Raw genomic sequence first — 14,117 nt, 5'->3', positions numbered from 1 at the left:
CTTCCTTCAAAATGGTTGAAGATGACTGAAGTGAAAGCACAAGAACACCATACTCTGAATTTTCAAGAAAATTGAAGTTTATACTTTGCAACCCCAATCACATACATATCTTCAAACAATAAGCAAAATTTAACTCTAATTGTTGGCTTAATTACCATTTCCATCACAGTCAGCACAGATTACGCCTTTTGGGTTTGGGTTTTGCTTGGCTAACATTAAGGGAGTCACATCTGACTCTAACTCTAGTGCCTTTTTTTTTTTTTTTTTTTTTAACGGTAAAAATTGAGGACTTTTCGAGTATGACCGTTAAATCTTAGGTTTAAGACTCAGATTACTTATTGATATTCTTGATCTAACCCAACTATAGAAAAAGATTTACCACAAAATTGAGGTGACACTCAATGAGATAAACTATTAAATAATCCATTAAACTCTTTTCATTGTACTCCTAAGAAAAAATAATATTTAATTATTATGTTACTATAAAAAGTCAAAATCATGGAACAAACTATCTCATTAAGTTAACCATCAATTTATCATGATTGGTTAGTCTGGCTCTAGTGTTGATGGGCCTAGATTAATTTTGATGTATTTCACATTAATTATATTATTATTATTATTATTATTATTTTTTATATAGAGGGTTGGGAGACCTGCCATATTGTGATTGCAAGTGCACCGACAGCATATTAGGGCTCTAGCCCATACCCAATCCATAACAAAAAGAAGGGGCAATTAGGGCAACTCAGTAGAAATATCGAAGACTTGTATAATTTATTTTCAGTAGGGCAGGCGGTGCGGTCTCTTCTTTTTCCTTCGTCGACGTCGAGGTCCTCGCTCGGGTTTTGTTTACAATTTCGTTAAGCTCGCTAACCATTTTCTTTGCAGACTTTCCAAACCCTAATCCTTGATACCCAAATCCTCCTTTCCAGAGCCTCGCAGGTATGCTTATCCCTCCAATTCCTAATTTCTCCTCCTTTTTTTTTTTAATAAAACCCTAATCAATTTGTTTTCAAAACCCTAATTGATTTTTATTCCTAACATGTTTGAAAAGATCTAAGTCAATTCCTCGTTGCTTTCAATATTAATCCTAAAGCGATTTATATATCTGAAGCACTAATTTGAGATCTGATTATTTGTTTATAGAACATGGGTGAAACAAGGGACAACGATGCTTACGAGGAGGAGCTTCTCGACTACGAGGAAGAAGAAGAGAAAGCCCCAGACTCTGTTACTGCCAAAGTCAATGGCGAATCCGCCAAGAAGTAAGAAGTAACTAATATTTTGGTTTTTATTTATTTACTTCCTGGCTTCGTATGTTGTATTTGCTTTATATCCTTTCAAATCCTGGGAACTCTAGCTTAGCAAATTAAGAAAAATGGGAAAGTATAAGCTATGACAACTGAATCCTTACTATTTCTGTGGTGGGGGATGGATCTGTTGGAACCATTCGGCTTTTGAAGATGAAAGTTCATGGTTTTCAAATTTTGAGTATCTGAAGTAATTATTCACTTTGTTTGCTTTCACATGTCTCCTAATTGGTTATGATACATATATGTAGTAGTATGGAGAGCTATTTTAAGGGAATTGTGGTATTTTTGGCTTGTTCTTAAAGATATAAATACATTTTGTTTGCAGAGGCTATGTTGGAATACACAGTTCCGGATTCAGAGACTTTCTTTTGAAGCCAGAGCTTCTACGGGCCATTGTGGACTCGGGATTTGAGCATCCTTCTGAAGGCAAACCATTGACCTCTTTTCCTTTGTTGTATTGTTGAAAAAATTGCATCATTTTGTGTGCACTGATGCGATCATATCTTGTATGGTTTTGCTCTCTTCTTTTTTTATTTTTTTTTAAGATTCAAACACATGGCATTTGGGTGGCATGCTTAACTTGTGAGCTATTTGGTTTTGTGTGCAAGACCTATAATATTTTGTATTCAATGTGTGAATCATTCTCAAATTTTGGACTATTTTAATAATTTTTTGTACTCTTTTGATTGAAAATGCGCACTTAATATTGTTTCATGCTTTTTTCATTGGATGTCTTATAATATTGCTGTCATCTAACCAGACACCCTTCTGCACTCCTAAATCATGTTGTTCTTTACTTTCCAGGTAAAATACCACTATCACACTCTTGATTTTGGAGCTGTATTCTGGTTTGGTAAACCTTTCAATTAAAGGATCAGGGAGGTTTTGTTTTACTTACCAAGGGTTCCTTGGATACAATTTTGTTTGGTTCTTCGTCAGTTCAACATGAGTGTATCCCTCAAGCCATCTTGGGCATGGATGTTATCTGCCAAGCTAAATCTGGGATGGGGAAGACTGCTGTATTTGTTCTGTCTACTCTTCAGCAAATTGAGCCTACATCTGGCCAAGTTAGTGCCCTTGTTTTGTGTCATACTAGGGAGTTGGCTTACCAGGTATCTTCTATTTTTATGAACTTCTTATTGATGCATTAGTTGTTTTAGTTTTGCACTATATTATGTAATTTGTTCAATGATCTGTCTGTTGTTCATTGGTTTTACTGTATTTTGTAGATATGTCACGAGTTTGAGAGGTTCAGTACATACTTGCCCGATACCAAGGTTGCTGTCTTTTATGGTGGTGTCAATATCAAAATTCACAAAGATCTATTGAAAAATGAATGCCCACATATTGTTGTTGGGACACCTGGAAGAATACTAGCGCTAGCGAGAGATAAGGAACTTTCATTGAAGAATGTGAGGCACTTTATTCTTGATGAATGTGACAAGATGCTTGAATCACTTGGTAAGTGTTTTCTTTCCCCTCGTCTCTTTTCCCATTGCAATACCCTAGTCTCTGTTCCCAATCGCCTGAATGTTTTGTTGGCTTGTTAGTATCGTTGAGATTTTTATATTTCTTATGATAATTCTATTGCATTCTGCAGACATGAGGAGAGATGTGCAGGAGATCTTCAAGATGACTCCTCATGATAAGCAAGTTATGATGTTTTCTGCAACACTCAGCAAAGAAATCCGCCCAGTTTGCAAGAAATTTATGCAAGATGTAATGTCCTATGGCCAGTTCTACTTCAATTTAGAAGTCTATTTTTTAATAATGCTAGATTTCTGCAAGAATCACGTAGATTTTAGAATCAAGTTGTCTGTTAAAAGTGGTTTTATCCTGCCATTTAAGAAAAAGAATGTAGTTTGATTTGGTGAGGGATTATGAAGAAATTGAACGCCAAGTATTTTGAAGGCATCAAGGATTTGAGTTGGTGAATAGTTCACATCTTTTTTCTTTTATTTTTGAAGTCCTTCATATTTTTAGGCATTGGGTGTTTATGTGAGTTCATAGTCGTGCAATAGAGATCAAGAAGAATGGAAGAGTTCTGGGGTTGGGGCTGTAATAAAGATAAGATTTGCGTTAAGCAGCAGTGGCGCTTTTTGTTGTAAGAAATGTATCTGCAGGGAGACAATTCAGATGGACCAGAATCTTGATTCAAGAATCCATCATTCATTTCCTTCTGGATTGCATTAGCTTGAGGAAGGCTGCTAATATGATTTACTGTGACATTTGTTCCTTTCAGCCTATGGAAATTTACGTTGATGATGAAGCCAAGTTGACCCTTCATGGTCTTGTACAGGTACATGTTTACATGTTGATACTGTTGTACGACTATTGCTACTGCTGCTGCCGCTGCTACTACTACTACTTTCTTGGTCTTTAATTACCTTAATGTTTGAAATGGCAGCACTACATCAAATTGACTGAGCTGGAGAAGAACCGGAAGTTGAATGATCTTCTTGATGCACTGGACTTTAATCAAGTTGTTATCTTTGTCAAAAGTGTGAACAGAGCAGCTGAGCTTAACAAGTTACTTGTGGAGTGCAATTTTCCCTCGATTTGCATCCATTCTGGCATGTCACAAGAAGAAAGGTTTGTGTATTTTAGTTATTCTTCAATTCATCTCAAGAAATGTTCATGGTTTTGTTATAAAATCCTGTTCCGCTGCTATGTATTGTCAGTTGTTTTTTTTGTTTCTTATTCATTGTTTATCTTGATATATTGGTGCACTTGTGTTGGGGATGGTGATTGTTTCAAATGATATCATTGGTAGAAGCTTATGTGTTGGTATGGATTATTTCATTATGGTTTTGTTTCTAGTACTCATTTTAATGAATTGTAAATCTAATATTTAATTGCTATAAATTGCTTGTAATATTATCTAAGCATTTGTTAAGCTAGTGCATATGGAATTTTACTGGCAATTGAAAATAATAGCTTCTCCATTTGTACAAGCAAGACAAGATGGCATAACCACGTTGTTTCTGTAATCCACATGGCATAATAACATCATTTATGTAATCCATACTATATCTAATGGATGTCGAATGCTAGCAAGTCTGGGCCATGTGATGACATTTTAAATCTTCATAGGCAATCATCAGACAAAAAATTAGATGAATATTTTTGCAGATTATGGTGACAGTCTGATTTTTAAATGGTGTTGATGTTGGTCAACTCTACATTTTCAGAAGTTGCATTATTGAAGTCAAATCGGCTGTGTTAACTGGTGATTAGCTTTAATAAAGATTTATTTCATTTATCCCTCCCTTTTTGATTTCTGATTTTTTTTTTTTTGTTGTGGAAGTGTTGTTCTTTTTTTTAAAAATAATCTTCTTCACTATTTTTTTCAATCTTCTTTTTTTGAATGCTGGCTCATTGTTTCTTGGAGTTGGGTTGGCATAGTTATTAAAGGCGCATTAAGGCAACGCGTAGGCTTGCGCACGAGTGTCATGAGTGGCAAAAATATTCAATATTACTTAATTTCATATCATATTTAAGAAATTAATACTCAAAACCTTAAAAAAAAATTTACAATTTCCATTGCATAAATCTCAAGTAAACATATCAATTGCAGAGGAAAAATTGAATATACAACAAATTAACCGCTTTGAATAAATTGAACATACAATCACAATTAAAAAAGAAAATTAAAATTTAACTAGAAATTCAAAAAAGGGTCTTTTATGAATTATCTTCTTTTGTTTTAACTTTTATTTAATCATTTGTTTATTTTATTTTCACAATCTCACTAGATATCTATGAAAACAAATCAGCAAATTAAAGAGCATCTGTACTCTGCAACAAATAGACCAGCAGCAAATAAAACACTAGTGAAAAAGAAAAAGGAGGAAAGGAAAAAGAAAGGAAAAAAAATCAAGTTCTTGCGGAGAGTAGTGGTGAGTGCCGGTGGTGGAGAGAGGGAAGGAGAAAAAGGAAAAAGGGGGGGGGGGGTGTTAGACCTAGGTCATAATTCCAGCAGAGGAGAGATAGAAGGGGTAGGTGGGAGTATTAATGGAAAGAAAGAACAAGAAGGAATAAAAATACCAAAAACCCCAAATCCAGGGGTAGGAGAGATAGAAGGGGTAGAGAGAGAGAGAGAGAGAAGGAAGAACAAGAGGGAAAATAATAACTCTCCTCCCGTGCCTTAAGCACATCACATGTCTTTTCAAGTTGGGGGCCTGCACATTGTGCCTCAAGCATGCCTTTGATAACAATGTGAGTAGGTTTAAATTAGTTTGGATTATGGTTGGCATGGTGATTTGAGTTTCTTTCATAAGCAATTCCCTGTCTGCTTTTAAAAAAATGATTATTTTGATTGAGGATTTTTTTGATGTTAGGTAAGGGCTTGAATTTTATTTTTTGGAGTTTGGACCTATTCAAGCTGTTAATTTGTCTTGTTTGTTCTTTCTGCATGTAGTTGATTTGGTTGGCGACATGGTTTTATATAACGGCTATTATATAATGTAACAATCGTTATTTACAGGTTTTTAGAGGGACAGTTACCTGTTAGGCCGTTATTTAAAGGCGTATCTTGATTTTCATAGGTCACGGCTGTCACCACTATTATGTAATGGTAACGGCCATTATTTACCGTTAAGTAACGGTAACGGCCATTATCCTAATAATACTTTCTAATTTGAACTATTTTTTAGAATTAATTTTGTCAAAATACATTATTAATTGCAAAATAATATTTAATTTAATGTATTTATGCTTATTATATAGTTATGTATCTTAATTTTACTTGTATTTACCAATATCTACTCATTTTATAAACTTTGTAAATTTTTTAAAAAAATTTGTGTAGCGCTAAGCCGTTATCGTTACATTGCGGTCGTTATAGGCCTGTTTTTCTACCTGCGACCGCGAACATGGCTGCAACCGTGGTTTAAAACCATGTTTGTTGATGCTTTTAGCATTGAATGCTCTTTGCTATCCTGAACTTCTTAATTGCAGTTACCATAGTTGTAATTTGTTTGAGGTGAGATGTTTAATATCAAGCTTTTTATGGACTAACTGAAGTTTTTTCGTTTATTGTCTTGCAATAGGCTACAAGGCTTGTAACACTATCCTTTGAAATGCATTTGGTGTAGTTTTCCTAGTTCATATGATGGACCATAACACTACCTTTTTTCAAATTGTAAATTCTTACAAGGTCGTGTTGTTAAGTAGATGCAGTTAAGATTTCATGTCATGCTGAATGGTTCGGTGACTTAACTGAATTTTTTTCCCCGCCTTATGGTGGGCCATAATAAAGCTAGTAACACTATCCGTTGAAATGCTTTTGTGTAGTTTTCGTAGTTCATATATATAATGGACCATAATGCTACCTTTTTTAAAATTGTAAATTCTTACAAGACCATGTTGTTAAGTAGATGCAGTTAAGATTACATGTCATGCTGAATGGTTCAGCATCTAACTGGATTGTGTGTGTTTGTGTGTTTTTGTTATGGACACATTGTGGGACTTGTTGGCAAGGTTGAATTTTTGGGATTTGCTTCCTATCATATTAGATATTAATTCTTGTTTTAATTAAGAGTTATTTCCTTTTCGGAATTGTAATCCCTCTTATGCAGGGATTGCTATTATTATTAGAACTTCTAATTCTAGTAGAATTCTAATAAATCTTGTGTAAATTTCTCTTATAAAAGCGGTCCCTTTAATAAAATTAAGCAGAAGTATTTTCAATTAATTTGAGATCTAGACTCTCTCTTTTCCAACAAGTCTAAGGTTAGAGCTCCCTTTAAATGACCTTATGTTTTTAGCAATAAGAGGTCGAGGAAAGAATCGAGGTAAAGCAAAAGCTTTAGCTTTTGAATCAGATTGCATTATTAAGAGGCCCGTGACTAGATCCTGAGGAGAGATCATAACAAATTGGTATCAAAGCGGGCTGTCATGGACGATACAAATCCGAGAGAAGAATTGAGGCACTGTTCCAAGAAGCACAAGCATTGATTGAAGCAAGGGTGGAACAGGCTAAATTAAGGATGGAAGATTGGATCAAGCAATCAGAGTCGAAAATGGAATCCTAATTGCAAAACTTGTCCTGACAATTACACAAGTTCATTTAGGGAACTTACAAGGGCCGAGGCAAGGAAACAGGGGGCGGTTAAAGTAGCAGTAACAACTATGAAGGCAACAACAATAGAAGTGAAGTAAAAACAGAAGTGAGACCAGGATAGGGGTACTACTAAGGTTAAGGTATGCGAAGTTGGATTTTCCAACATTTGATGTATTTGAAGATTTGTTGATTTGGTTACACTTGACGTGAACAATTTTTTTCAAACCAATGGAGGCCAGAAATAGATAAGGTGAACCTCATAGCATTTCATGTGACGGGAGATGCACAACTTTGATTCTATAGATTGGAACAAGAACCCCGACTAACGTGGAATGCGTTCAAAGAATATTGTAATTTGAGATTCAGGCCTCTACTCAGTAGCAATCCTTTGGGCAAATTGGCTAATCTTAAGCAGATAGGGATAGTGGAAGAATACTAAAATTAGTTCCAGAGCCTTCTAGCTCGTGCAATAATAGTTCGGGTAGATCAACAAGTTGATATGTTTACTATAGGCTTGATAGATTTAGTATGGATTGATGTAGAGATACAAACTCCCTCGAGCTTGGTGGCAACTATGAACCTGGTAAGAGCCTTTGAAAGAAACAACAACTGGAAGAAAATTGGACAAATTTAGAGTCCAATACAAGAATAACACCTACTTCATTAATTTTGTCCGTAACAAAGACTACTGCCAAGTAGGCCATTAGTACATTATGGAATTCCAGTTTGGGGAGTGTTTCATCTCTCTTTATTAAAAGATTGAATTGTCCAGAGATGGTTGAGCGAAGAGCAAACGAGCTTTGTTATAGTTGTGACAAACCATATTCCTTTGGGCATCAATGTAAAGAAGTTGTTTTGGTTGGAGATAGATGATTCAGAGGAAGCAACTGAGCAAAGAGACTATGGATGATTCATAGTCTTATCCTACTGTTGAGTTTGAGCACAAGCTCTTTCTCCAGAGGGGAGTGATGTTATGGACACATTGTGGGACTTCTCAACAAAACTGGTTGAATTTTCGAGATTTACTTTCTATTATTATTAGATATTAATTCTTGTTTTAATTCAGAGTTATTTCTTGTTTAGAATTGTAATCCCTCTTATACAGGGATTACTATTATTATTAGGACTTTTAATTTTAGTAGATTTTTAATAAATCTTGTGTAAATATCTTTTATAAATGGGGCACTTAACTCAACTCAACTCAACTCAACTAAGCTTTTATCCCAAAAATTTGGGGTCGGCTATATGGATTCGCTTTTTCCACTCTGAACGATTTTGGGTTAAATCCTCAGAAATGTGTAATGCTTCTAAGTCATGCTGTACTACTCTACTCCAAGTCAATTTAGGTCTATCCCTTTTTTTCTTTCTATCCTATTAATGATCCTGGTGTAATTGTCTGATGATCTAAAATGTCTATCTTCCTTCCCACTTTGTGATCACCTCTGTGGTTGCTCTCTTCTCACATCTCTTCAAATACTTGTATGTACCTAATTTACCTTTTCTTTTCTCTACTTCTATATCATAGTCTACTATGGCCTCATATACTACTCTATCTTCTCTCCAACCAAAAAAAATTTCTGATCTCTCTTTCTCTCTCTTCCATCTTATCTCCACTCTAAAGCTTAAGCTAGCTTCCTATTTTCCATAGCACATGAAAATGAAAAAAAATTGATTGAGAGAGAGAGAAGTATCATGGCGTGAAATGGATCCTCCACACTCAACCATCAATTTTATAGTATATGACATGATCCCTTTCCCATAGTTTGAGCAACTCTGTATGTCTCCCTTATTTTTAAAAAAATATGTCTCCCTTATTTTAAAAATAGGTACTAAAATACTCTTCCTCCATTCAGTCATTTTGAGTTTAGAATCTTATTAAATAATTTAGTTAATAATGCCACTCCCATATCTCCCAAATACTTCCACACTTCAATTGGTATTTCATTCCCAGCTTTACCTACTTTCATTCTCTTAAGTGCTTCCTTTACTTCTAAAGATCTAATCCTTCTAGTATAATTCATTCATTTTCTATTGTTCTATAATCTATATTCACTATTTCCATTTTGACTATTATTAAAGAGATCATTAAAATAATTTCTCCATCTTTCTTTAATGTCCTCATCTTTCACCAACACTTTTCCTTCTTTATCCTTAATGCACCTAACTTGATTGAGATCTTAACCTTTCTTTCTCCTTGCTAATCTATAAATATCTTTCTCCTTTCTTTAGTTCAAGTTTCTCATAACTTTTTCAAGGCACATGGCTTGCTTGGCTAATCGCTTTTTGCCTCTTTCTTTGCTATCTTGTTCATATGCCTCATTATTATCACATTTAGGTAATTTCTTATACCATTCCCTTTTTCTCTTCACGCCTTTGTGTACTTCCTCATTCCACCACCATCTCTCTTTTGAGGGTGGTCCATGTCCTTTAGACTCCCAAGTACTTTTCTAGCTACTTCTCTAATCTTTAATGCCATCTGATCCACATATCATTGGCCTCCATATCTAGCTTCCATACTTGACTCAAGAAGCTCATTTTGAACTAACTCACTTGCTTTACTCTTTGAACTCCCACCACTTTGTTCGAGCTACACTATTTCTTCTGACCTTACTTGAATTGTTCCTAAACTTGACATCCAAGACCACCAACCTATGTTGACTTGTTAAAGCCTCTCCTGGAATGACCTTGCAATCCTTGCATAGAGCTCTATTTGTCTTCCTGGTTAAGAGGAAGTCGATTTGGCTTCTATGTTGCCCACTTTTGAAAGTCACTAAATGTGACTCTCTTTTTATAAAGTAGGTATTTGCTAGTATTAGGTCGTATGCCATAGCAAAATCCAGGATGTTTTTTCCCTCCTCATTTCGACTGCCAAAACCAAAACCTCCATGAACATTCTCATAACCTTGCCTATCACTTCCTACATGTCCATTCAAATCTCCACCAATGAAAACATTCTCTTCATTCGGTATGCTTTGCATTAAATCATCCATATCTTCCCAAAACCTTTGTTTACTCTCACTGTCTAGTCCTATTTGTGGGGCATAAGCACTAACTATATTTATTGTTTCTCCGTCTAGTACTAGCTTTACTAGTATAATTCTATCTCCTACTCTTTTCACAGCTACTACTGCGTCTTTCAATGTCCTGTCTATGATTATACCCACTCCGTTCTTATTTCTCTCCTTTCCGGTAAACTACAATTTGTACCCTGAATTACCCACTTCCTTACTTTTCTCTCCTACCCATTTAGTCTCCTGAATGCAAGCAATTAAATTGAGATCTAGACTCTCTCTTCTCCAAAATTAAGCAGAAGTATTTTCAATTAAATTGAGATCTAGACTCTCTCTTCTCCAATGAGTCTAAGGTTAGTGCTCCCTTTTAATGAGCTCATGTTTTCAGCAACAATAGGTCGAGGAAAGAATTGAGGTAAAGCAAAAGCTTTAGCTTTTGAATTAGATTTCACTATTAGGAGGCCCGGGACCAGATCCTGGGCAAGCGATCATTACAATTTTTTTTTTCCCCTCCGTCTTATGATGGGCCATAAGACGGAGCTCATGTTTTCAGCAACAATAGGTCGAGGAAAGAATTGAGGTAAAGCAAAAGCTTTAGCTTTTGAATTAGATTTCACTATTAAGAGGCCCAGGACCAGATCCTGGGCAAGCGATCATAACAATTTTTTTTCCCCCTCCGTCTTATGATGGGCCATAAGGCAACACTATCTGTTGAAATGCATTTTTGTAGTTTTCCTAGGTTATCTATTAGACCATAACACTTGCCTTTTCTAAAATAATAAATTCTTAGAAGGTCATTTTGTTAAGTAGATGCAGTTAGACTACATGTAAGTTCAAAAAAAAAAAAAAAAACAAAACCTGCCTACAAGGTAGTAACACTGTCCTTTGAAATGCATTTTTGTGGTTTTCCTAGTCATCTAATAGACCATAACGCTTTTTTAAAATTGTAAATTCTAAGATGCAGTTAAGTTAGACATGTGTCATGCTGAATGGTTCAATGTTTGTAGGTTGACACGCTACAAGGGATTCAAGGAGGGGCATAAAAGGATTCTTGTGGCCACAGATTTGGTTGGTCGGGGAATTGACATTGAACGAGTAAACATTGTTATCAACTATGACATGCCAGATTCTGCTGACACTTATCTACACAGAGTAAGTTTAAAAAACTCTCAATATATCTGATTGCTGTCTTTATTTTTATTGCTCTTTCATGGATGATCTGTCTGATTGTTGTCTTCTACTTCTTGAATTGACAGGTTGGTAGAGCTGGTAGATTTGGCACTAAAGGGCTTGCAATTACATTTGTATCATCTGCGTCAGACTCTGATGTTCTAAATCAGGTCTTGAATTTATCTTCTTTCATCTGACTTGTATTAGCAAGTTGCCTAGTTTCGGCTTTAAACAATTTATAGTTGTTTGCAGGTTCAGGAGAGGTTTGAGGTGGACATAAAGGAGCTTCCTGAGCAGATTGATACATCTACATACAGTGAGTTTTTGGAAATACTTTTTGGCTCAGAATTTTTTTTTTCTTTGTTTTTTTGCACATACAGTGAACTTCACAGCTACTTTTCTGCACCTCCATACAAGTTAGAGAAGTTCTAGAGCAAATCCATTAGTTTGTCAAGTAAAATCCAATAGCAGAAATCCTTTAGGTATTTTTTTCCTCCTATCTGGATTGCTGCCTTTGTTTTCTGTGGTTTGATTACTAGGATGAGGGGAAGTAAATTGCTATCATTTCCATTCTTCTCGCCTAATTCCTTACTGGTTTGCTCCTTAATCCTATATAAAGCAATCTCTTTTCTGATTTGCCCATCCTTTCCTTTATGACGGATTGTCAAACGTCCAAGGAATGGTATGAGGATTCCAATTTTCCATCTTCCATTCCAGATAAGCAAACAGTTTGTTACAGTTACCTAGCCTTTCAAATTGCCTTCGTTTTTTACTGAAGCAAATATATTCTAACCTTTTTCTTTTGTTGTGAGATGGAATCATGATTCCTTTTTCTAGGGGTGTTTTCTTTCATTTGAATGCTTTGATGGAACATGGAGGAGCTCATCTTTTGAGGGTTTTTTTTTTTTTTGGTTATTGTAGTCTTCATATTGCAATGCCTGAATCGTGAAGTGTCTTATGCTGAATATTCTTTAAATATTTTTTTTGCAGTGCCTTCTTAGAGGCGGTTCAGTTGGCAGCATGAATGTTTGGGGCAAAAACAATGTAATATCTGTGCCAGAGGCATTTATGTTATCATGTTCTTCAATCCTAGTGCGTAGCGTACTTGTATTGGACAATGGAAGGCCGATTCTCTACTGAATGGATTTCGATAGTTTCAATAGTAATTGTAGATTGGGGGGCCGTGCATTATGGGAAATAGGGTAGAGTTTTATCTTGAAAATGGTAGCCTCAATTTATGTTGATAACTAATTCAGATTTGCAGGTCATATAGCTGAGTTGTGCGTTAGTTAACGGGATTTTAAATATTTTTGTTATGCCTAATCATCTGGTATTTTTAATATTGCTTTGTTATTTTTGTGGAATTTATTTTGGCATAGGTGAAGAATGATCAACAGTGATCAAATTTGTTGTTTCCATTCGAGTCAGAAATTATGAATGGTCTCAAATTGGGCGATTTGTAGGGCATCTTTGGCGTATTAAAATTTAATTTGTATATTTTAATAACAAAAGTTTTAAAATGATTAGAAGTTGTTCTTTAAATTTGTTCTATCGACATTTAAAATGATGTTTTTTTTTAGCTTAATCGGGTATGTCGTTGTGGTTTGGGGTTTTCTCAAGTATTTGGAAAGGATGTTCTTAAGAATTAGAATCAGAACGAAATTGAAATTACTGTATGATTTGGGTTTTATTTTTTAATGTTTGTTTTCTGTATTTTATTTTCTTTTGGTTTTGGAGGTTTCTTTTTTAAAATAATTTCATATAATTTTTATAAAAAAAATTTGTAATATTATTTATTTATTTTTTAAATATATGGTGCATTATTATTAGGGTTTGGATTAAGGTACATGATGTGGTAAATTTAATCCATCAAATTTATGCAGGTTTAATTAATTAAATTTATGAATTGAAATGTTGATTTTTAAAATAAATTTTTATTAAATGTTTTTATATTTTATTTTCTAATTTTAATTTGTTTTAAAAATTTATGTTAATTATACACCTATTGACAAATTTTAACTAAAATTAAAACTAAAACTTAACGTTTTACCATTTAATACAAGTTAAAAAAAATTTACTTGTAAATTTTATACAATCATAATTATTAGCAAAGTATTTGATTTCTTCGAATGGGAAATTACGGACTTTGTTTAATGCATTTATTTTTTAAATCCTAATAGATGGAATTTATTTCAGATTTTGCATATATATATATATAATCCCAAACAGCCTTTTAAGTAGTAAAATAGAAAAAGGCAACACAATCTGCTAGAGAAATATTTAGATATACATTTAATTAATAAAAACTTTGAAATTTTAGTTATATAAATTTAATGAAATTACAATTAACAAAAAAACAATCTCAATCTCCTTTTATTTATTTAGATGAGCCGCACGTAACTCTTTGTCGCTATCGGTTTTAACTGATACTGCTAATTGGCATCTGATTGTTCTTAAATGTTTTTTTTTTTTTTAAATTTTGTATAATTATTACTATTATATATGAAATGGTTAATAAGAACATGTATAATATTATTTATTTTATTATTAAAATAAATA

The 14,117-nt window shown here is 34.2% G+C and overlaps 1 protein-coding gene across 1 annotated transcript; it reads left to right on the top strand.

The window, feature by feature from the left end:
• The first annotated feature begins 716 nt into the window (after window positions 1-716).
• On the top strand, window positions 717-12,896 carry LOC110654042 (DEAD-box ATP-dependent RNA helicase 15). Its single transcript, XM_021809907.2, has 12 exons — window positions 717-942; window positions 1,147-1,265; window positions 1,639-1,739; window positions 2,253-2,425; window positions 2,543-2,774; window positions 2,914-3,032; window positions 3,556-3,612; window positions 3,721-3,905; window positions 11,396-11,540; window positions 11,645-11,728; window positions 11,811-11,874; window positions 12,549-12,896. Exons 2-12 carry the CDS (start codon window positions 1,150-1,152, stop codon window positions 12,557-12,559), a joined length of 1,287 nt encoding a protein of 428 aa, XP_021665599.2. The 5' UTR covers window positions 717-942; window positions 1,147-1,149; the 3' UTR covers window positions 12,560-12,896.
• Window positions 12,897-14,117: the final 1,221 nt, after the last annotated feature.

Source organism: Hevea brasiliensis, chromosome 4 (assembly GCF_030052815.1).
Source record: "Hevea brasiliensis isolate MT/VB/25A 57/8 chromosome 4, ASM3005281v1, whole genome shotgun sequence".
Taxonomy (NCBI): Eukaryota; Viridiplantae; Streptophyta; class Magnoliopsida; order Malpighiales; family Euphorbiaceae; genus Hevea; species Hevea brasiliensis.
This window is presented reverse-complemented; position numbering and strand designations above follow the sequence as displayed.